A 25,515-nucleotide genomic window follows, 5' to 3' on the forward strand; every position below is an offset into this window, starting at 1 on the left:
TTGACCAATATGAACAAAAGTCAATTAAACACTGCATTAGAAATCAATTTTTGGAAACTTGTTCCTTTTAGGGTAGGACTAGATTTAAACAATAAGTTGGTTGTGTTTGTCAACTACATTTTTAGTGGTGGTCTAAATCAACACGGTTTTATGTTTGAGCTGCCCAAAGAGTCAAATCAATTCTACGAAAGCTTTTTAATTATGTATAGGCCTAAGTCTTTCTGCTGGTAGTATATTCAAGAATGATAATCTTGCTGTTTATGAAAATTAATTGACTGTATGGTTTTCATAGATTTTTCTTTTCAGACCCAGTTACTTGTACATTATTTTTTATTTGTTACATTAACATCCAGTTTTTTTTTTGTTTTTTTTTTACAGGAGAACAAATTGAAAAGATGTACAACATTTTATCTTGCTTTACAATTTTGATACATGGTTTAAGTTAAAACAACCACATCATTTACTAATTCTTAATTTCTCTGTGTAACTTGACCTGATACTAAGCCTATCATGATGATAAAATGATCTTCTAATCATGGTTATTTGATTAATTTTTTTGCACTCCAAATTCCAATCACATTTTACTGTCCAAATAAGGGAATTTTAAGCGGATATGTAAATGCTATGAATGACGCATTTCTGTTTCTCATTCGATTGAACTCCGACCATCTCACTGAAGGCTAAAGCTTGAGTAGACTTCATTTTCCCATGTTCCGGGTCGTCTCGCACACGGCCAAGCGCTCAGCCTTTCAAAGCATTCGTGACTGTAAGCGAATATGAGCATATTTGACGTGTGAGCACTATGACTGCTTTGTAATACTCTCTTAGTATGGTCAACAGCAGACGCATGCGCTGACGATGCACACAGATAAGGACTGTATGCATGTCAACAATATCTGGTCCGCACATGCAGACTGTGCTGAAAATGACATTTGCATCACGCATACTGTACTGTGCACATTCCGTATGCATCTGCAGAGGTTTGCTTCAAACTCCTGCAGAAATATAATTGAGGATTTTGATAGTGTACACAAAGCGTTTTGTTTTTAACTTTAACAATCTTGTAATGGCAAATGTTCTTGGTCATTGTGGGTTCATACACGCAGTGTTAATGACACGGCCTTTAAACGGTTAAAGCTATTCCTTCATACGAAATAAGGGCTTGTGGGTTTAATAGAAGAGCACACAAATAACATGTGAAAGTTAAGAATTTAGGACAGAAATATTTAACTATTGCATACTTTAATAAAATGTAATTTAACAGTTATTCAGTTTGGCTGGGTTACATAAACAACAGTGTCAAATAAAATTTGGCTAAGACTAAAAAGAGAGACTGATATTTGAAGTATTTGGAAATATTTTGATATTTAAAATATTATGTTTCATGTAATTCATAGATTTTTAAAGCCTTAAAGTCACAGTGAACTGTCTTGATGAGTGCAGTTCTATTTGGTGTTTTGGAGTATTTCCTACTGAAACTGGAAGTGGGGGTGGGACATGTCGAACGGCTTGTCCCTTTAAAAAAAATGCCAATAGGCTTTAGTTTACAGTCACAAACACACACAACCCTTTTCACCATGCCAGAGCCGGTTACCGGTGAAACTGAGAACCGATCTCAATATCAGCTTGCTTTTGCAGTGACGTGAGAACCGAATGATGATCTAACTGACAACATTAATACATAACCCGCCCACAAACGCACACAGCACATCGCTGTCTTTGCTTACGATGAGGCTGGAGCTGTTGTGCAAGTCCAGTGCAGATGAATGAGAAACAAGCGAGTGAAAGATAACAATATTTCCAAGTTTTGAATCACAAAACACTAAATATTAAGAATAAAGAACACATACTCGTACTGTACATCCCAAGATGCCTATGAAAATGCCTGCAATAAAAAAATATGAATACACTCCAGCCACTTTCTCCCCATCCGACTTGTTTCATCAGAAGTGATCACCCCGGGAAACATTCAGGTGTGAAATGCCTAGAACACTACACCAGATTCACTGTTATTCCTCCTTTGAAATGTAAAAATTTAAGCCAACAGCTGAAAAACCAATGTAGTTTGTAGGGTTTTGGTAGGGAAAACAACCGAAAATACACCTCCTCACCATTTCTGCACCAGGTTTGTGTACATGAAAGTTTAAAACTGACTTAAAACTTTTGATTATTGGCTTTACTGCCAAGTGCTTTTGCATATGTTAGCAGAGAAGAGTCAGTCATATCAGCAGAAGAGAGAGTTGACATTTTGATTTAAAATTATGAAGTAAAAAATGTTTGTCAAAAGAACATACGCATGGATGAATCGTTCACAATAATACCAGTAACATTCATTAAGGAAATAGATAGGGTCCATTTTGATTTCATGCTAACTTTAAAGGAAATCATATATCCCCTATTTTATAATGTGATTCCAAGTAAAGCACACATACACTTTAGGAAGTATGACTGTTAATCATGAAAGCCATGTATTCGACAATTAATCATAAACACAAGTATTTGTTTGACAAAACAAACAGCTTTATATATATATATATATATAATGTATGTATGAAAGGATATACTGGATAATATTGATGTAACCTGTGTCAATCCACACAAGTTTTTGTTACTAGTCTTACTGATTAATTTTTTTTGTTTTGTTTTTAGAAAAGTATCTCTAATAGAAGAGTTTCAGTCTTCATTGTTGACAAGCCTGGAAGGTTGATACAAACAGGTACAGCATTTCACTACTATTATTTTGAGACTGTTATTATTATATATGATTTTGAAACTAACTGTTTGTCTGGTGGTGTTGAGTAGCTTTGACCTTGTAAAGTGACTAAATGTTTCGACACTATCTGCAGTGCAAAATGCATAATAGACAGAGCCTGACATTTTTTCTTTCAGAGGGTTAATGCAGTGCATGGTTGGCAGCCCTTCCCATTAAAAAGCAGTGTTCGTTGTAATATGCTGCATTATTCTGACTTATTTTAGCTTTAAACAAGAGTCAACTTTTCATTATTAGAATGATTCAATACCCATTCTATATCCATAAATAAAAGTCTTATTAAAGATGAAACTGCTGTTTTCTTTGACTGGTATGGGTGGAGACTAGGGCAGGGTGATAAAACAATCTATATATATTTATCAGGAAAACAATCCTTGCTATTGATGATAAACTTTTGAGTAATTTTCAATATTTAGTTTGTTCTATGTGTAGACAAGCAGGTGCATTGCTAAAAACGCAAGCAGTTCGGTAAAATTATACACGCAACTCGCTGACTGAATCGCAGTCATGAAATCAGCTGGTTAGGAAGTGTTAGCTGGCTAGCGGCTACCTAGCTCTGCTGTCATGTAAACAAGTGATAATGCTAGGTAGCTGCTAGCAGTCTGGCTAATATTGTTGTGTACCGAACAAGACAGCACTGGCAATGCAATACAGCTATCGACTGAACACAACAGCAACTCCGACATCAACACCATTGCTGTTTATTTATGTGCTATTTAGTTAAATGTGTTGTCATGATCCATTGCCCATCCATTGTCACGTCTGCACATTTTTTGACATTAGCAAGAAAGTCTTTCAGTGGACGTAATTACTTTTAGGCTACAGCAATTATGTCATGTACGGGTTACATAGTTGACGTGTCGGTGAACATTGTTGGAAACTTAATGAATGACCATGGGGGAAGAGTCAAACGTCCGCTGAAGACGAAATTGTGGCAAAAGAGGTCACACACTTTATGTAGGATTAAATCCTAAACATTATACTTGAACTTTAAAATAAATTATCTTTCCCTGTGGGGTTTACTTGTAGACAAGCAAGTTATGTTTACATTTATTATGGAGGTCTAACAAACATGTGGAATGCATTTCCTTCCCCATTAATGGTATCATATTATGATAAATATCGATATCAAGTGATATGAAAAAAAAAAAAACAATGTGATAAAAATGTTGTCATATCGCCCAGCCCTAGTGGAGACTCAAAATGGTGCTTGTAGATTGTGGAGGTTCTAAAGAATTTTTTTTTTTTTTTTTTTTTTTTTTTTATATAAATATAAATCTTGTCAGTGTTCATGGATTTCTACATTAAGTACTTGTAGAGAGTAATGATTGTAGTCTTTAGAAGTTTCAGGTACAATATCTTAAAACGCAAGGTAGCTTTTAGTCAAGCATGCTACATCTTGTGCTCAGATTTCTTCTTTATTTACCAGTAATGATAACAAGATTGAGGATAGCAAAGATGATGCATGATAAATCAGATATCTGCATTTTTGAGTAATTTTGTAGTCGAGTACTCTAACCCACAAAAAACATGTACCCAATTACTTGTAAATTAAAATGCATGTTAAAAATAACACATTTGACATGTAGGTGAAATGTATAATTTTTTTTATTCACAAATGTTTACAAGAACATTTTAAAAATAAGAACTTTAACAAACTATGCTTTTCTTTTGGGGAAAAAATGAATAATATCCATTAATAAAGATGAAAAATAATAAAAAATAACAGCAAAATATTTGCTCTCAACCGGAGCTTACATAGAAACCAATACTGATGGCATGAGGGTAACACACTACTATAAACTATGAGTGTACATAAATGCTCTCACATTTTTATCATTTCACATGTTATTATTCAGAAAAACAAGTGGTGAGAGTTTGCTTTTTATAAAATGTGCACTGCTCGTGTTCGTAGATTTCACGTAAATGCACACATATTGGTCTGATCAGCTTCCGAGCTGGATTTGTATTTTCTTTCCAAAAGCTTATCCGTGTCTGTTGGTTTGCATGACTCCAACAAGAACCAAATATAGAGTTCAATAAGAATCAAAATATTATTGTAATAATACTGTAATAAGTATTGTCTTGTAATATAACTTGGCTTTGCTTTAGAAGCACAGATGCCATAATATCACCTTCTCTCATCCAGCATCTCCAGTGGACTCATTTGTAACTGCAGTGTTTGGTGAGAGATTCTGAGGCAAAATACAATGTAATTCACCGCTGCTCACGGTAGGCAAATGGGGAAAGGAAATTAATTTACGATACTCCTGTAGTGATTTTAATATTCGAGTAGCTGGTGCAGAACGAGTACACAATTACTCAACTATTCGTGCACATCCCTAAACCAAATTAAAGCAGGATATCTATCGTTGTGTGTAATACAGTGACTTTATTGATGAATTGATCGACGATTAATGCTTAACCTTAAAATTGAATAACAGGTAATTTAGTCATCAGTCTTCCAATTTTGAGTGAGTCAGGGAAGGCCCTTGTTAGTGCCCAAATTCCTCTTCACGATATACGGATTCATGTGGCAGCGCAGTCTTGAACTTGAGCAGAGAAAAGATGAGAAATGGTTTCCCATCAGTGTTATCAGTGGAAAACTTCTGTACTGATCGTACTCTATAAACTGTTAAAAGTGTCTTTTTGGATGACTTTATGGACACTGCCATGGGTAGAAAAGGTTAGAGATCTCCAAACACTTCTGTTGAATATTATTCGAGGATATTCTGAGATGGGGCACCTTTAAACATCTGCAGCATGTTAATTCCTTTTTATATGCCTCATCCGCATATCAATTCATTAAATACATAGCAATAGCCTAAGCAGAATAGGCTCCATTTAGACACACATACACCACCCAGCTGAGAAGACTAAACACTTATAGCTTCTAGTAATATTTGGGAGCTTGGGTCTCCATTAAAACTCTCTTCTTTCTTAATTGTAGATATTCTGTTTCAAAAGTAGTGTCTCTCTGCTATGGAGGAGAGTGTGAGCCCTGAGCTGGCTCAAGCCCCAGAGCCTGAGTCCAGCCAGGATCCAGTGGATACCAGCTCACAAGGTACCCACGGCCCACTCCACCACATGCACTTCTGTACAAGAGAGCCGTGGGATTCACTGGAGTCAGAAAGCCTGAAGGGTTTTAAATGGGGAATTACTGAAATGGGATGAAATCACTGAAGGGGCACTTAATTCTGGATATGCACTGGAACATGTTAAAAAACAAAAAGCTTTGATTAATAATCTTGTCAGAATTTGGTGTTGCAGGTGTCACAATGCCAATTAAATTTGCTTACCCTTGTTTTGACTCATTTCACTTGCACTTTCGTTGATTTATATGTCAACCTAAATCCATGTATCACAGTTTGATCAGTTTTAATCAGAATATAATATTGCATGCTGATAATTAAAGGCTTACATTTTTGTGAAGTATTGTCATTCATTTTTGAGTCGAACTATATTTTTGCTACATCTCGCACACAGAACCAACATCGGTCTTAGAAGAAGTCAAAGATCAAAAAGACCCTGATTATGTTGGTGAAGATAAAATAGAGGACCCTGAAAAATCCAAGCCCTCTCGTGAGTTTAAGAAGACTTGGGGCTTTCGTCGGACTACCATAGCTAAGAGGGAAGTCCCAGCAGAGATGGTAGCAGAGACCCCAGAGGGCAAAAGCGCCCCAGTGCGTCGCAGCGGTAGGCAGGCTAAGCGCACAGATAAACTGGAAGAGTTTCTGGTCACTGTGAAGCGTGGAAGAGGAACGGGAAGAAGGAGTTGTCCCTCACGATTTGAGGGAGGGGATCCTCCATCTCAGACCCCAACTGATGCCGAAACAGCCTCCGAAGCCAGCTTTGATGGAAATGCAGAGGCCAAAACAGAGGAACAGAAAGTTGCCTCCCCAGGAAAAAGGAAAAGGGGCCGAGGAAGGACAAGGAGAGCGGTCAAGCGTAAAGCGGTTGGTGATTCAGACAGTGATGACGGCAGCTCTGAAAACGAAGAGGAAGCTGGATGTGAAGTAACCAAAGAGTCTCAAGAACATGTTGAGACTGGGGCCAGTGTTGAAGATGGAAAGGATGAGGAATTAAAAGATGAAGAACAAGTGATGGATGTGAAGAAAGAGGAAGATGGGGAGGAGGAGGAGAAGTGTAAGAAGAGCAAAGAGAAGTCCCCAAACGAGTCCATAAGTAGACGACCTTCCAGAGCAATCAGTAAAGACTATAAAAGAGACACTAATCCCAAAGCTGAAGCAAAGCTCTGCAAAGAGGAGGAGGAGGAGGATGATGATGAGTCGTCGTCATCGTCCAGTGAGTCCGACAGCGACGGCTATGACCCTAATGCACTATACTGCATCTGCAGGCAGAAGCACAACAAAAGGTATGTGTCTTAGGTGGCCGAAAGTGTAACTGACCGCTGATATTATTGATGCCGATAGTGGAATTAAAGACAATAATTTTAACCGATAATATGTTGCTGTATATTAACGTATTAACGGAAAGAAGCTGTTTTTTTTTTTTTGCCGCAGTTAGCATGTCATGTCGCTCTGTGAGGATTATTTTAAGATCGTTGTTGGCTCTTTTTAATGGGAATTATCTGCTGTAATCAACAATATGATTTTTTAATAAGTAACACATTTTTATTTGTATATATCTTATGTTTGTGAGGGTTCTCATACTATATATAGACCTACATCTAGATACTCATATCTCATGCTATAGTTTGATATTTGAGTGAAACAAATGTTTGGTGTATTATACTAGTTGTTGTACACATGCCTATCCAATCTGTTTGATGTTTTTACAGATTACTATTATGATTATCATATTTCCTAAATTATGAAATGGAACACTTATAATTTGTAAGCAAATTAAAAAGTTGTAGTTAAAAGTTGGTCAGATTGCAGTCAGATCTGTGGTTTTTAATTAAAAGTAGCTAGTAGCTTCTGCAGTTGCAAATGCAAAAAGTTAAATGATAAATTATCAGCCACAACAAACGATCAGCCCAGAAAGTCGATAGTCTTTTGGCAAAGTTGTTCCTTTAACCCTATTTTAATGTTACACTGTATAATTACCAGGCATGACACAACAATGACAAGCAACAATCTTAGTTCAAACCAGCCCTGTCTGTAACAAGTGAAAAGTAGAGCTGTCAAAATCAACATGTTAACGAATGTGATTAATTAAAAATGTTTAACGTATAAACTTATCTTTAATGTGATTAACATATTTACAAATTGTAACATTAGATATTGACATTTTATTTAGCGCCGTGTGAGTTCTAATCACTGGTTGGAATAAAGCAGAAGCGATGTGTCCGGATCCAATTACACTGACCTACGCACCACAAACACATACAACTGCAATTCCATGTCAGTGGTCAAATGATGGAGAAAGGTCCTCTTACAACACTAACATGGATGGGACTTGTGACAAAAATTAAGTACTTTGCCTCCTTTGTAAGGTGGAATTTAATTACCACAGAAGAATGTCAAGTCTTAGCTCTTACCAAAAGCCAAACACACGATGCATGGCACTGATGAGGGAATGCTGCTGCCAGCTAACTAGTTGGAGTTGAAGTTGTTGGCTGTGAACCCGATTTGAGGCGTCAGCTATTGATTACCGGAATATTTGGATGAAATATCATTACATGGGCACATTGTGTAATGTCAGCGCTAAAGGTAGACCGATATATCGGTTTTACAGTTTAATCGATGCTAATAGTTGCTTTTTGAAAAAAAAAAAATTCTGCAAATCTATGCTGATAGTTGCCGATTACTTCCCCCCTCTGTATTCCTCCTCTGATGGATCCTACAGTTAGAACAACTTGATTCTACAGTATAACAGTGAAATAAAAGCAATCACTGACACCTTGTGGGTATTTGCTATGTCTAAAACTTCCATCATTTACAATTTTCATCCACATTTTTAACCTCCAATGCATATTTTGTCATTTAGAGCATTTATTTGCAGAAAATGACAATTGGTCAAAATAGCAAAAAAGATGCAGTGTTTTCAGACCTTGAGTAATGCAAAGAAAACAAGTTCATATTAATTTTTAAACAACACAATGCTAATGTTTTAACTTAGGAAGAGTTTAGAAATCAATATTTGGTGGAATAACCCTGATTTTTAATCACAGCGTTTATGCGTCTTGGCATGCTCTCTACCAGTCTTTCACATTGCTGTTGGGTGACATTATGGCACTCCTGGTGCAAACATTAAAGCAGCTCGGCTTTGTTTGATGGCTTGTGGCCATCCATCTTCCTCTTGATCACATTCCAAAGGTTTTCAATGGGGTTCAGGTCTGGAAATTGGGCCATGACAGGGTCTTGATCCAGTGGTCCTCCATCCACTCCTTGATTGACCTGGCTTTGTGGCATGGAGCATTGTCTTGCTGGAAAACCCAATCCCCAGAGTTGGGGAACACTCAGCACAGAAGGAAGCAAGTTTTCTTCCAGGATAACCATGTACGTGGCTTGATTCATGCGTCCTTCACAAAGATTAATCTGTCCGATTCCAGCCTTGCTGAAGCACCGACAGATCATCGTCAATGTGTGGATGGAAGACCACTGGATCAATGCCCTGTCATGGCTAGCCCAATGTTTAAAAATGAAAATGAACTTGTTTTCTTTGCATTATTCGAGGCAAAAATTATTATTTTCTCCCAATTTGGAATGCCTAATTCCCACTTCTTGGTAGGTCCTCGTGGTGGCGCGGTTACCTCAGTCCGGGTGGTGGAGGACAAGTCTCAGTTGCTTCCGCTTCTGAGACTGTCAATCCGCGCATCTTATCATGTGGCTCGTTGTGCATTATACCACGGAGACTCCGCATGTGGAGGCTCATGCTACTCTCCGCGATCCACACACAACTTACAATGTGTCCATTGAGCGAGAACCACTAATTACGACCACGAAGAGGTTACCCCATGTGACACTACCCTCCCTAGCAACCGGGCCAATTGGTTGCTTAGGAGACCTGGCTGGAGTCACTCAGCACACCCTGGGTTCGAACTCACGACTCCAGGGGTGGTAGTCAGCATCTATACTCGCTGAGCTACCCAGGCACCTTTTTTTGTTATTTTAACCAGTTGTCATTTTCTGCAAATAAATGCCCTAAATGACAATATTTTTATTTGGAATTTGGGAGAAATATTGTCACTACTTTATAGAATGAAACAAAAATCGTCATTTTACTCAAACACATACCAACAAATCGTTAATCCAGAGAAACTGATAATTTTGCAGTGGTCTCTTAATTTTTTCCAGAGCTGTATATATACACTGATCAGCCACAACATTAAAACCACCTGCCTAATATTGTGTAGGTTCCCCTCTAGCTGCCAAAACAGCACCAACCCGCATCTCAGAATAGCATTCTGAGATGCTATTCTTCTCACCACAATTGTAAAGTGCGGTTATCTGAGTTACCGTAGACTTTGTCAGTTCAAACCAGTCTGGCCATTCTCTGTTGACCTCTCTCATCAATGAGGTGTTTCCACCCACAGAACTGCCCCTAAGTGGATGTTTTTTTGTTTTTGGCACCATTCTGAGTAAATTCTAGAGACTGTTCTGTGTGAAAATCCCAGGAGATCAGTAGTTACAGAAATACTCAAACCAGCCCGTCTGGCACCAACAATCATGCCATGGTCCAAATCACTGAGATCACATTTTTTCCCCAGCTGAAGCTCCTGACCCGTATCTGAATGTTTTTATCCACTGCACTGCTACCACACGATTGGCTGATTAGATAAATGCATTGATGATTGTTGGTGCCAGACGGGCTGGTTTGAGTATTTCTGCTATGCGAGTTGGCGCTGTTTTGGTGGCACGAGGGGACCTACACAATATTATGCAGGTGGTTTTAATGTTGTGGCTGATTGATGTGTGTGTGTGTGTGTGTGTGTGTGTGTGTGTGTGTGTGTGTGTGTATATATATATATATATATATATATATATATGTTGAATATAAAGGATATAAAAAGCTTAATTTGGTCAATACTTAAATATAGAGTGTTGTAATGGAGCCAAATGTTCATTTCAAAATAAGTAAGTGTGTTTGGGCTAGTTTATAGACAAAAGTCCTGCATCATGCACCATATCATAAGTTGGATTTTGGTTGCACAATAAACTGCATCTGGGATTTTATTCATTTTGGATGAATTTAGGTCTGTGCGTGTCATAGTAAGGAAATACTTTATTTTTTTTTTTTACATAAAATAAATTGATTTTAAAATAGGCTGATTAAATCGATAACGGCCTTTTCCACCACCTTAGTTATCGTCTAGTCAGCGTTAAAAGCAGAAAAAACATTTGCCGTGTTCGGGATGGCATACTACCATACTACTCTTGCTTTTTCTGCAGTTCATAGATATGACAGAAGCAGTATGGGTAGTATGCCGTTCTGAACTCTGCCGTTTTTTGCAGGATTTTCATGTCGAGTTCAAACTTTAAAGAAGAGCTTGAAGCTGGATAACAGGTGTAGCCACAGCCTGCCATCTGATTAATATTGTGGAGGATGAGGTTTTAAGAGATTTAATTCACATTGCAATGAATGGGGACTAATTCTTTAATTTAGTCAACTTTTCACATTTAATGTTACTTGAATTGGTGCTATTTCAGTGCATTTCTATCTTTATACTGTGGAAGGCTTTGTTTGGGAAATTGTTGATAAAGCAGTATTGTTACGTTTTATTGTTGTTTTCTTTCCTATGAAGGAAGTACAAGCATTTTAACAGGAAAAGTGTGTGTGTGTGTGTGTGTGTGTGTGTGTGTGTGTGTGTGTGTGTGTATATATATATATATATATTATTAGTCAGTTTTAATCTGCGATTAACTCAAAAATAATTCAATTAACATTTTTATTGAATGACAGCACTAGTGAAAAGTTGTCCTTTGCTTGCTTTCTAAATCTGTCAGCAGAGGATTTATCATATCAATAGGGGCTTTAATAATTGCTCGCATTATTTTTTGAGGGTGTTTGGTTTTTAAAAATCTTTGTGCTTAGATTCATGATCTGCTGCGATCGTTGTGAGGAGTGGTTTCATGGCGACTGTGTTGGCATCACTGAGGCACGGGGCCGACTGATGGAGAGAAATGGAGAGGACTACGTCTGTCCTAAATGCAACACACAGAAGGGGCAGATTCCCAAGACCAATGCGTCCACTGCAGAAGCAGAGAATGGCAAACGGCCAGTAGCTGGCCCTCGTAAAACAGAGTCCAGTCCTGATGCTGGCAGCACATCATCTACATCAAGCACTGCTATAGCTGCTACAGAGGAGAAAGCTGCTGGTGACCTGGGCATAAAGGGCAGGATCGAGAAGGCTACCAATCCAAGTGGGAAAAAGAAAATAAAGATTTTCCAGCCGGTATGTTGCTATATGAACCATGGGTCTGCACCAGTAATTATTTCATCAGGTTACAGAAACATTGACATTGTTTTGATAGGCTTTGTTTTACATGCATGGTTTTTGACGTCTTTCACAGGGTTTTATTGCAAGTGACATTTTAATTTTAAACTTAAACTAGCTTAACTATGTTTCAGTGTATAGTACAATTATGATTATCACAGCAGTTCTGACCACTAGAATTTTGACATTCGAAAATAATTAAGGAAATATTTCTTCTGTCATAGAAATGTGGCACTTTTTAATGCCATTTAAGAAGCATGAAAAAAACATGGGTTTCACATTTGAGTTGTTGTTCTCAGTAATGGTGTACTTTTATTATCTAAAAAAAACATTTAAATTTCTCCATCTCACTTCATCCTAACCAGATGCGATAAGATTCCAGCGACAAGCTATCTGCCTGTCCACACCAGACGCGATGCGACACCGCGATATTCATACACTAAAATGAGGATTGTTGACAATAAAATGTAGAAATCAGAGCTATCACAGACGGAGCAGTGTGTTTATTGAACGCAAATCATTTTCTCACTGAAGCTCCGTAACGCTTTCTATTGCAAGCCCCGAAGGGATAAATACACAATCACACACATACACAGGGCAAAGTTACTTTTGAATCGCATCCTCCTTCAGTCTGTTATGACTGATATGATATGTCTGTTATGTCACGCGGTACTCCTGTTTTTATGTCTCTAATCTCCACGTAACGGAAGCAGAGGGAAAATTGGAACGAGCAAGGATGTCTCCCCACTACCATTCTGAACGTGTGTGTGTGAGTGAGAGACAGAGCTCTGGCTGAAGAGAACGAGACCTCAAGCACAACATTCGGTAGGTGTATGACGCCCTCGGCCAAAATTGAAGTTTTTCTGAACCGGCTAATGAGATGCCGGCTTTAATATACTGCAATAAGGATTATTTTAGACCTATCTGTTGACTGCGTTGGCTGGCGCTACGTCGCAGAAATCGAAACCATTGCAAAAATAGAATGCCCTATCGCTCGTTTTGTGTCACGGTTGGTTAGTACAAAAACATTGAAAAGATACGTTTTATTGTGTGTCGCTGCATCGCGTCTTGTTAGGACATGGTGTAAAGCCATCTTATTAAATTCATATAAATGTTGATCTCATCATGTGGATTTTATGGGTGCTGTAATGCACATAATAAAGAGAAATACTTTAAGGGTGATCACCTCATCAATAAAGGCTATTACTATTATAAGGCCAAGACAATTAAAGGACTAATAATTGATACTAGATTGTTACGTTTGTGTAGTATTAGCTGTGTTTTGCCATATCTATTGGCAACGATTTTTGGTAAGTGTCCATCTGTCCTTAAAGCAAAAGTAAAAAAAATCATTATGCAAAATCATTGGGTTCTCAGAAGATTATGAGCCATTTATGAGAACAGCATATTAAGAACTGCACTCCACTATGCATTAGACATTGCGGACAATGGTGTTCTTTTGCCACAACTTAGTGGCCACAAAGGTTTGACATCCCCGAGTTTTCAGCAGGTGACTGCAGCCGAGGGGTCTTCTCTCCCAAAGTGCATTGGCCCTGGATGTGAGAGAGATGCCCTCCCTGACACCGTCTACTGTGGGAATGACTGCATACTCAGACACGCCGCAGCCGCCATGAAGACCATTACCATAGATGGAAAAGACTCCAAACAGAAAGAAAGGGGCAAGCCTAAAAAGAACACTAATAAATCGCTGCATAAGGTATTACAAATAAACAGAAATTATAGCCCTGTAAAGTGTATTATAGTTGAAATAGAGCTTGTAAATACAGTTACTTTGCTCATTAGGCATAACTGCAGAGGTTGTTAATTAATGTGCAAGATACATCAGGTAAACTGGTATTGTATCAGATTTTCTTCATAATACAAAGTAATTAAAAAATCTGAGGATTTGAATGTAAAAAAAAAAAGCAAAATATAGCACTCGACCTATATAAATTGTACAAAGAATTGTTTTTTTTTTACATTTAAAACTATTTGACTATAGTTTATTTACTATATAATAATTTATATAGGTCGAGTGCTATATTTTGTTCTTTTTTTTATTTTTTTATTTTATTTTTTTTATTATTCTTAAACTTATGAAACCTTTTGTTCTTGTCTGTAGAGGGGTTCTGGCCCTAAAAGGAGATCCTCTAACCAAGCTGACACTAAGGAATCAGAGTCTCAGACAGATGAGGATGACGATGATGAAGACAAACATGCTGAGGAGCAACCGCCTCCGCCAGCCATGTCATCCTGGTCCAGTGACCATAATTACATTGCAGTAACGCCAGAAAAGACTACACCCTTATCAGCATCTGTGTTAAACAAAGCGTGTATGTATCTCTCTGAGGGTTTTCTACACTTTATTGTTTACCTGTTGAACTGTCAAGAACAGCAGAGGGAAATTGTTGCAGCCTAGCTGATGAGATCACAGATCTGCCAATCCTGCACATTTTCTGTGACAATTGGACCGAAATAATTGAAATTACATGCTTTTAAAGGGATATTTGCACTGGAAAATGTTAGCACAGCTATAATTATGAAAGGTTCTAAGTCGGACATCCTACGCTACATTTAAAAAAATGTTGTCAGTGTTTTCATGTAACACTGCTAGATGTAACAGTTTTGAAAGTGCCTGCATCAGGTATTTGCGAAGCTATTCAAAGCTCCAGAACAGGTAAGCTTATAAAAGAAAATGGTAAGTAATTGATCTAAAATGCATAAAGACTGTATTTTACAGTCTATACAAAGTAACTTAATCTAAAGTAAAAATATGTAATCTTGGAGTGCAAATTGTAGTGCCTTGCCATGATATACATTTGTAATGCTTTCTGGCCAAGGTATATATGTTATGTCTGTCAGCATGTGATTGAAATTATTAGTGTATGGAACACTATTACCATCTCCAGTTCCTTTCGTCATTGGGGACATTAACTTAATGCAAAAAGATATATTGATCGCACACCTGAACAGGTAGGTTTTTATGTCTTTCACCTGCGCTCCTTGACTAAGAAAGATGATGTCTGATCACTTAGACATTTGACTTCGGTGCTAAATTTTCATTACACTAACCACTTTTAATTTAATATTCATGTGACTTGCATGCACTGCATTTATAAATCTGCAGTGGAGATTTCAAGTGGCATTCAAAATAAAGTATAATTGCAGATAATACCGATGGCCCTGTGCTTCACTTGTGAGAGAAGTTTATTTATTAGATTACAACATTGGATGGCATGGCCTCTGCCTGTTTTTGGCCTTTGTCAGACATCAGCAAAATGTCACAGCAAGATTTGAAATAAAGAGCCTACAATCCATGGATCCATCCCAAGAGGAGAACTGTGGAGTTCAGAAAAGTCCCAAGAGCCCAGAGTGTGAGCTGTGAAGTTATGAGGACCACTCAAGAGCAGCTGAGGACACCATATCACCCTACAGCAAGTCAACTACAGATTATTGCAGCACACAGGGAAATGTTAAGCAATGTATATATATATCTACACAGATTGTAAACACGCTGATGTGCGTGTTCTTAAGTTCATATTTAGGTGTGAAATGAGTACGTAATGAGAGGTTAGATTACATGTTGTAAGCTGAGTACAGTTGATTTGAAGTAGAGATTGAACTTTGAAAAATGTTCTGGATCATGATTTGGTTTGATGCACTTGTAGGAATTGTTGACTTGGAACAAGTTGTCACTTCAGCTGCAAAAATAACAAAGAAAAGGACTCCATAAATTGAATGTAGGGTATTTGTTTGATATCAGTGAATGAAGAAGCTAGAAATTAATATTTCCAATAATTTCTTGTGTCTTGGTCCAAGATTTTTGAGTCTTATGAATATGGCATAGCGCTTTTTGTGTACATTAGATTGTCTTGGGTTGTTTGTGTCCCATATTTTCAACATTGATCAAGATGATAAATTTGTCAGATGTGGATAACACATGAATGTGATTACTTTGAAGTGCAAGTACACAGTGTTCCTACAGCATCAAAGCACTTAATAATGATGCCATTGTGCAATACCAGTAATTAATTTCAGAGCGGAGAACCATTACTACTGCACAAACTAATTACATATTTCTGTTTCAATATTAAATATAAATTTTTCCATATCAGACCTATATAAATTCATGAAATATTTTTGAATTATTACATCAAGATTTAACTCAAAGCTTTATATACTTACATACTATGCTGGTGTGTGTTGACAGTACAGTGACAGTCAGTTTTAAGAGAGATGTATCTGACTTTTTCCAAGGGATTTAATTGGATTAGAGGTGTACAACATGCCAAAATATTGAAAACAACCAAAATCAAGTAAACGTTTGCTCTTTGAGTAATCAATCACTTTAAGGCCTTTGAGGTTAAGCCATAGATGTTTTTGCATAGAAATTGATGTACTTGGAAGTTCTCTCAATTTTCTCCACATATAGCAGCATTGTACTCCAGTTAGTTAGTTCATAAACCATTGATTTCTAGTGATACTGTGATAAACTAATGGTTTAAAGAACCCATTCAATTGAATTTCACATGGAGAAATACATGTATGTGAATTTAAAGTTTTGAATCAGGTTGCACTTCAAACACTGGCGTAAGGATTCTTGTAAGTATATTTTCTAAAATAAAACTGACATGTCACACAAAACCTTTTCTTGTTTGATTCCTAAACTTAACCTTTAAGTGGTGTTGGCACTCTTTATCATATTCAGTAGCATGGGAAAGGGATTACAATGTCAAGGCAAGGCACTAAAATATGTGAAATGAACCATTCACACAGCCTTTTGCTGTTTTTCATTAGCCAACTGAAGAGCAGTGGAGTCTTATTTTTAAATGCAAGATTTAACATGTTGTACCTTATATTCTTTGTATTGTAGAATAATTTCCCAATTTCTGTGTTTTATGATTTCATTTATTTTGTTTTCCAGCAGCTATCCAAAAAGACAAAGACAAGGAGGACAATGAAGGAGTCAAACCAGAGAAGGAGACAACATCTGCTGACAAGAAATCTCCTGCTTCAAATGTTGCTCCCAAAGGTGGGAAAAAGTCTCCTGCCTCAAAAGGCATAAAAGGAGCTGCTGCCACCTCTACTCCTACCAAAGGCAAAACAAGTACAGCACCTTTGAGCAGTGCCAGAGACTTGAGGAAACGGCCCCCACCACAATGCAAATTGGGCAAATCCAAGAAGCCAGGACCTCCACCACCACCACCAATTCCTGTCTTATCGCCATCAGGCCCTCCAGGATCTCGGCACCATGCCTCTGGAGCTCTCAGAGTTGCCAAAAGCACCTTTACAATCCCCAAAAAGCAGCCACAGACTGTGCCAAAGGAATCTGCAGAGGCTGGTCCCTCTCCAATTTCTAGAACCCCACCCTCACCAATGTCATCCATTCCGTCCATTCAACATCCAGTGTCTAAACCAACCCAACCTCCACCCCCCTCTGCTCCACCACAGCCACCACCCAACAACCAGATGAGATCCAACATCAGACGGTCACTGACTGATATTCTGTACAAAAGGTGAGAGGTTTCAGATATAAAAGGTTTACAGAGAAATACTTTGATCTGGCACAATTATATTTTTTACTAGAATCGTTTTTGCATCAATTAAGTATAAAAAAAATCCAGTGAGCAGCAGTTCTGTGAATGGAAACCCCTTGTTGATTAGAGAGGTCAACGGAGAATGTTCAGACTGATTTGAGCTGACAGAAAGACACTCTGTACAATTGTAGTGAGCAGAATAGCATCTCAGAATGCACAACACGTCGAACCTTGAGGCGGATGGGCTACAATAGCAGAAAACCACACTGGGAATTTTATTAGGACCATAGTGTTCCTAGTAAAGTGCTCAGTGAGTGTATATTGTGCACAGAAAGCACTTGTTTATTCATTTATTTATTTTTTGCACAATATGCTAATGACCTTCCATTTTCATGTGATGAATGAACCAGAAGTAATGTCATCCATGATTTTTAAAGTCTCTGGCTTGTTTTGGAATGGCATACTACTACTCTTACAGATAAAATAGGCAGAAATGGTAAGGGAAGTAAGGTAGTATGCAATTCCAAACTCAGCCTCTTTCTTGACTTATAATTAGACCAGACAATAAGGATTAAAAATGTAATATAGACGTTTTTATTTCTGAGAATAACTGGATGGCACTAATTAAACATGCAGACTGATTTGAGCTGACAGATAACCACTCTGTACAATTGTAGTGAGCAGAATAGCATCTCAGAATGCACAACACGTCGAACCTTGAGGCGGATGGGCTACAATAGCAGAAAACCACACTGGGAATTTTATTAGGACCATAGTGTTCCTAGTAAAGTGCTCAGTGAGTGTATATTGTGCACAGAAAGCACTTGTTTATTCATTTATTTATTTTTTGCACAATATGCTAATGACCTTCCATTTTCATGTGATGAATGAACTAGAAGTAATGTCATCCATGATTTTTAAAGTCTCTGGCTTGTTTTGGAATGGCATACTACTACTCTTACAGATAAAATAGGCAGAAATGGTAAGGGAAGTAAGGTAGTATGCAATTCCAAACTCAGCCTCTTTCTTGACTTATAATTAGACCAGACAATAAGGATTAAAAATGTAATATAGACGTTTTTATTTCTGAGAATAACTGGATGGCACTAATTAAACATGCAGACTGATTTGAGCTGACAGAAAGCCACTCTGTACAATTGTAGTGAGCAGAATAGCATCTCAGAATGCACAACACGTCGAACCTTGAGGCGGATGGGCTACAATAGAAAACCACGTTGGGAATTTTACTTGGACCATAGTGTTCCTAGTAAAGTGCTCAGTGAGTGTATATTGTACACAGTAAGCACTAGGTCGTGTTGGAAAAGTTAATCGTTGCAACTGCTGCTTCACATACTATATTTTTTAAGCAGTAGGCAGTATACAGTGTTTACTGCGCAGTATGTAGTAAGCCCTTCTCTATCTTTGCTTCTTCCAAGTATACTTTCCTCCCTTTCCCCCACACAACATTGGGCTTTGTAGTAATTCCCTCTTCTTACTGATATTCTATATATATATATATATATATATATATATATATATATATATATATATATATTATACATTTTATTTTAATCTGTCGTATGAATAACTGGGTTGTTGCAACCACCGCATTATTGCCTGCAGGCTTATCCTTATTCATATGCAGCCTCAAATCGACATGCCCTGACAGATTGTGGCCTTGCTTTGATGCAGTAGTTTTAACTATTAATTCATTACAATGGTACTTACACAGATCTGTTAGCTCATGCTCAGTGAGACAACAAACACAAACTCCCTCAGTATATATAGCAGTGTTTAAACCTCTGCACTAAACCAGACTTCAGGTTTGAAATGAAGTAAGAAAAAACTGATGTTGAAAATGATATAAATAGACATTAAAAAGGAATTGAGGTTCAATCAGATAGAAATTTTTGGTTCTATTTGTCACATTGCATAAGCTGTTGAATAAAAACATAAAAAACGTTTTTGCATTAAAAAAATAGTGTTTACCATATGTTCTTTTGAAGGACAGTCATTTAATGTTTTATTTTAAAAATGGTTTAGAATGCAATTCCAATAGATGTGAATAATTATGGAAGTCATAATTATTATCAATGTGTGAATTGCTTATTGTGCCACAGGGTGAGTGACAGTGATGATCTATCCATGTCTGAGAATGAAGTGGGAAAGCTGGCGATCAGCATTGAGAAGGAGATGTTTAGTCTTTATATGAACACTGATAACAAGTACAAGAACAAGTACAGGTCCCTTATGTTCAACCTGAAGGACCCTAAAAACAAGGTCAGTGACTTACTGAAGTACTATTTTTGTGTGCTTATGTTCTTAAGTAGCTCCATAAGGTGCAGCAATGCTGAGAATTGTTCTTGTATTCTTCTGTGTGGCAGGGCCTGTTCTATCGTGTGGTTGGTAGTGAGATCAGTCCTTTCAGGCTGGTAAGGTTGAGTCCAGAAGAACTTCTTTCCAAGGAGATGTCAGATTGGAGAAAGACTGAGATCTCTGAGGTAAAACAGACTTTTGAGCTTGTCCGGGTAAAATAGTAAGATTGAAATGGGTGCAGAATATGTATCAGCCATGTTAATTATGTCTTTCTACTGTATGCTGTAATTATGCACTCATTCCAATAAGGGTCTGGATATAAGTGGGAGATCCCAACCAGGACAGCCCAAAACTGGATCCAGACAAGAAGGTGCACCCCCAGATGTAGACATGGAGGAAGCTCCTCCAATGTCTGATGGAGATGTATGTATGCCTGCCACTTCCCAATCTCCCTGCTTGGCTTCTGCTGCTGTAAGTGCTGGCTTTCCTGATCTGTCCATTTTTCCACACCTCTCTCTGTCCCTCTCCCATTTCAGACACCCAAAGCACAATTTCCTGAATGCATTATTTGCTAGGCTCTGTTTCTCATACCTGCTATAACTTTCTCATTTTAATATGTGCTCTCTTTACATTGTTCACTAGTTGCCCATAAACATGTATGAAAATGGTTGAGAATAGTATACAAAGTATAACATTGTTCACTGGCCTTTTTTTTTTTTTTTTTTGACAGGACCCCCAGGAGGACACACGTCCTACTTCTGTGCCACACACCTCTATCTCCACTGGGAAGAGCAGTGCAATGCCAGATATCTTCAGTAGTATGCTTAAAGACACTACAGCAGAGCACAGGGCTCATCTGTTTGACCTAAACTGCAAGATCTGTACAGGTGTGAATATATCATTATGATGACAGAATATAATAATTAACTACATTTGAAATCCCTTAGAATTATTGATAGTCACCCTTTACACCACTTGCTACAACTAGTCTTATACACTGCCTGGCTAAAAAAAATGTAAAAAAAAATCGTCATTTGGAATTAAATAAGCAGATAATTAAGAGCCTTTCATTATTGCATTCCACGTAGCCTATTGAGGTTACAGTGAGGCCCTTACAATGGAAGTGAATGGGGAAAATGAAAGGGAATGTGGCCAATTTTAGGAGGGTTTAAAAGAAATGTGAAGCTTATAATTTTATAAAAGCACTTACATTAATTCTGCTGTTAAAACTGGTGTATTATTTGAGCTGTAAAGTTGTTTATATCTTAATTGTTTACAGTCGTTTTAGGGTTTCTTGACATTACATCGTCATGGCAAAGAAGTTGTAAAATTTGCTATAACTTTACACAGAGAAGGTTAATAAGTGATTTTATCACACTTAAATCATGTTAACACACACATTGTTTAGGTCTTGTGGCTATACTTTTGAAACAGTGAGTATTTTAACATTAAAAAAATGGCCCCCATTCACTTTCATTGTAAGTGCCTCACTGTAACCTCAATTTTTGCTTTTTTTAAAGAAAAGGAGGGACGAGTCAAAATAATGTTTTGTTGTTATCAACATTATGCCACAAATGCTGTCAATTGAGCTTAACTTGTATTGAACCCGGAATATTCCTTTAAGTGCTTGTACTATGTAAAATGTGCAGTGTAGCTGTCTGAATGTGACACTTGTGTGATGTACCTCCATGCTCTCAGGGAAAATTATGAAAATTATTGCCGTCGTAACCAGACACATTTCAGCTGATTTGCTGAAGACAAGAATGAATGTATTGTCAAATCAACATGCAAGGCAACAAAATTGATTTTCTTCTCTGCAAATGACACCAGAGACAATAGCGAGAAGGACAATGAGGAGATTTAATTTAAGAAGAAAAGCAGTGACCCTACCAAAATCCGGTACTGTCCTGTGTAATAAACCGGGACGTCTGGTCACCCAATCTATAATTAAATAATAAATAAAACATTTCGCTGCCTAAAATAACTTATTTCATTGTGCATTTTATTGTGGAAAAAACTGTAAAAGAACATGTTTTAAGCAGCTCGTCGATGCTTTTAAAATAGAAAAACAATAAATAGGTGCCTGTTTTTCAGAGTTGCAGTCTGCTTTAGCAATAAAAAATTTCCGTGACTATTTAAAATGTTACAGTTAATTCATCAAGGACCAGTTTAAGTTCACAGCACTGCGTGGACCACAAGAGAATACAGATGCCTACTTGTGTGGATACATTATGCCTAAAAAGATTTAATAGCCCAATATTAATAATATTTTTCTGAATTTTTATTTTGATATGTTGTTTTAGTAAACTGAGAGACGTGATGTGGGTGACTTGGCTTAATGAAGTTATTAACCACGATGAAACCGCGATGCGAGCACCGTCTTGGCTGGACAAATGCCGCGTACGATTTTACCAGTTGTCAGGTGCCGTGCAAAACTGCCTGGTAGTTTCTAGTACAATGGCTACATACCTGTCTTTATGTTTTCGTCATGCCAGCCACCTCGGTAAACAGCAGCCTCCGTAGTAACATTCAAGCATGTTGACTGAGTGTGCTGCTCTGCAGGTGTGTTTGCTCAACACAGTGAAACAAACTCTGGCTACGTCACAACATCAGGGGGTGCTACAACTGCTTGCAGACAGATTGTCCGTTAATTTCTGTTTCGTTATTTTTATTTATTTATTTTATTTTGTTCATTGCATCACAAATCAAATGCCCTGGACTCGGGAAAAAATCCAGAGTCCCAAAGGCTCGCGTCAGAGTCAAGTCAGAGTAAAAATGCACCCTAGTCCGTGACAAGTCCAAGTCCATTAAAATTGGACTCGAGACCGAACTCGAGTACCCCACCTCTACCAGGCAGTGTATATACTCCAAATCTTTTTTTTACTACCAGTGGCGTTCACACAATTTCATGTTGGTATTTGTTTTTATTTTCAGGTCAGAAGTCTGCTGATGACGAACCACCGTCCAAAAAAAACAAAATGTCTGTCTCTAAAAAGCCAGAGCCACCTGTTAAATCTAAACTAGAGCCACGGTCTTCTAAAGTCCCTGCTGTAGAACCTTCCCAAATGTCGTCTTATTCTGGTGTTGAGACTGCTGTGCCTGATACTATGTCTGTGATGGAAGATCCAAGCAGTGTCTTGACAGTTGTCCAGGCCCCAGTCACTGCAGCTGTACCAGCAGTCTCCTCCGTTACAATAACTCGAAGGGATCCTCGTACTGCAGGTCACCGGTCATCTCTGCCTGTGTCTCAGACTGTTCCTGATATTAGTGTTCCAACAATGCCAGCCAGTATCCCGGTTTCTGAGCCTGTGGTTGTTGAAACAAAGGGTCCATTGCCTATGCCCCCTCCTGCCCCAGCATCGGTACCCAGACCTGTGATGCAAAAACCGCCATCTTCGCAAGATGTGCGGCACTATGGGTCCAATACTGCCAGGTGCAGCACTCTATTTAAGAATTTGCATATCTAAATTCTACAAATAAGAATTTAATAAATTATTTTTGACATTCCATAGATAAATTAAGACTGTGAGAAGTAATTGTACGTTTGAAATCATTTGGCCTTCAGGTTTGTGGAGATGCAAAGTATATGTTCAGTGTTTCATTGTAGCAACCAGATATATAATACAATATAAATCTAAGTTTAAATCTAAGTGTTGAACTACCGTGATAATGATTAGCCAGAAGAGAAGCAATATGTGATTATCATTTGTGTTTCAGCAGTGCATCAGAACCCCGTCCTGAGGGTGAAACAGCTTTGTTCTTGTCTGGTCAGGAAATGATGTGGAAAGGGTTGATAAACATGCACACTGTTGCCAAGTTCGTCACGAAAGCCTACATGGTTTCTGGATCATTCGAGCATATTAAGGAGGTTTGTGTTAAGCTTGGCCAGATTTTAAATGATCACACATTTTTCATTAGGGAACATCAGTCACAAAGTTAGGATTGTTTAACTTTTTTTTTTTTTTTTTTTGTAGTAATATTTAATGGCTGTTTTTGCTGTGCAGGACTTGCCTGACACCATTCATATTGGTGGAAGAATATCGCCCCACACGGTGTGGGATTATGTGGGAAAGTTGAAGACTTCACTGTCAAAAGTATGAAAATAGGGAAAAATATATTTCACGTACACTAAACGAATTGAGAGCTGCAAGCTGATCCTGTGTGTTATTTTTTCAGGAACTCTGTCTCATTCGTTTTCATCCTGCGACTGAAGAGGAGGAGGTGGCGTATGTGTCTCTGTTTTCTTATTTCAGTAGCCGTAAGCGGTTTGGGGTAGTGGCTAACAGTAACAAGCGCATTAAAGACCTCTACCTTATCCCTCTGAGCTCAAAAGACCCACTGCCTGCAAAGCTCCTACCATTTGATGGACCAGGTAAGCATATACAAGGATATTGTAAGATCTCTTTTAAAGAATCATTTGATTATTTTCCCAGATTATTCTTCCAAAGCAAAGAGAGAGTTAGAAAAATGTTTTAATGTTAACAACAGGTAAGCATTGTTACAGTACCTGTGTATTTTCACTTTTGTGAATTGAGAGCTTGTTCCACACTTTGTGTATATATATATATATATATATATATATATATATATATATATATATATATATATATAAAACAATAAACCAGTCTATGTTAAAAATTCTGCAATAAATGCATGTTTATCTGTACACTACTTTTTTGGTTGTCTTCTGTCTGTAAGTTGTCATGTAACATCAAAATTTTCTAATAAAATATGTCATGCATCCAAGCTTGATGTCCTAGATATGTGTCTTAGCCTTGTTTTATTAGGCTCATATTTAATTGTTTGAACAGGTGCTAAATAATATATTTTAAATTCACGATGACTGCCACAGCTATAAAATGTAAACATAATTGTAAAATCCTTGTAAATACAAGCTACCATGCTGAAAATTATAATTAAAATGAAAGTGGTGCCATCTATGCTGCCTGGGACCAGCTGTAATATATCATGGTGACCACGGTAAGTTATATGCTGTTCTGCCTTGAGGAATCTTGAGGAAGACGAGGAAGTCATCTGATCTCCCAAGGAGAGTGAAAATGACTAATGCTCATCAGCAGAGACCAGCTGTTGCACAAAAGTTACTTAATAATTAGAACTGGCATGACAAGTTTGCCACATGAACATTAGTAGTGCTGTCACTAATGAAATTCTTTGACTTACAACATTAATTCAGAAATTTTGTTATGGGTGTCTAAGAAGTTAAAACAATTTTTGTGTTAATATATTTAATCATTAAATTCTAGGAATGATTTAGTTATTTAATGTTTGGCTTCTTAACATCTACCTATTCTTGAGAATAATTTGGTTGTCACATCAAAATATTATATCTCCCTATTGGGAATAAAGCTTTATGAGTAATACAAAATCATAATACTATTAACAGTTTGAAGTTTTTATATATATTATATGGAACAAGCTCTCTCAATGTGTATTTTTTTAATTTATTTTTTTTATTTTTTTAATGATTC

The 25,515-nt window shown here is 37.5% G+C and overlaps 1 protein-coding gene across 8 annotated transcripts in view; it reads left to right on the forward strand.

Annotated features, from left to right (window-relative positions):
- The window catches only part of LOC127426266 (death-inducer obliterator 1-like), a 32,722-nt gene that overhangs the window by 2,887 nt on the left and 4,320 nt on the right, over positions 1–25,515 (forward strand). The window contains exons 2-17 of one of the 8 annotated variants that reach the window (XM_051672943.1): positions 379–1,973; positions 2,650–2,716; positions 5,721–5,834; positions 6,257–7,145; positions 11,771–12,131; positions 13,681–13,890; positions 14,296–14,506; positions 17,098–17,689; positions 19,831–19,990; positions 20,095–20,211; positions 20,336–20,497; positions 20,757–20,913; positions 22,961–23,459; positions 23,744–23,894; positions 24,031–24,120; positions 24,203–24,398. In XM_051672943.1, the coding sequence (XP_051528903.1) occupies positions 5,753–5,834; positions 6,257–7,145; positions 11,771–12,131; positions 13,681–13,890; positions 14,296–14,506; positions 17,098–17,689; positions 19,831–19,990; positions 20,095–20,211; positions 20,336–20,497; positions 20,757–20,913; positions 22,961–23,459; positions 23,744–23,894; positions 24,031–24,120; positions 24,203–24,398 (3,877 nt within the window). In that variant the 5' untranslated portion in view covers positions 379–1,973; positions 2,650–2,716; positions 5,721–5,752. Of the gene's footprint in view, positions 1–378; positions 1,974–2,649; positions 2,717–5,720; positions 5,835–6,256; positions 7,146–11,770; positions 12,132–13,680; positions 13,891–14,295; positions 14,507–17,097; positions 17,690–19,830; positions 19,991–20,094; positions 20,212–20,335; positions 20,498–20,756; positions 20,914–22,960; positions 23,460–23,743; positions 23,895–24,030; positions 24,121–24,202; positions 24,399–25,515 lie in introns of those variants that run through there. The other 7 variants (XM_051672942.1, XM_051672945.1, XM_051672947.1 and 4 more) reach the window with 7 other exon arrangements.

This window comes from Myxocyprinus asiaticus, chromosome 35, assembly GCF_019703515.2.
Source record: "Myxocyprinus asiaticus isolate MX2 ecotype Aquarium Trade chromosome 35, UBuf_Myxa_2, whole genome shotgun sequence".
Classification (NCBI taxonomy): Eukaryota; Metazoa; Chordata; class Actinopteri; order Cypriniformes; family Catostomidae; genus Myxocyprinus; species Myxocyprinus asiaticus.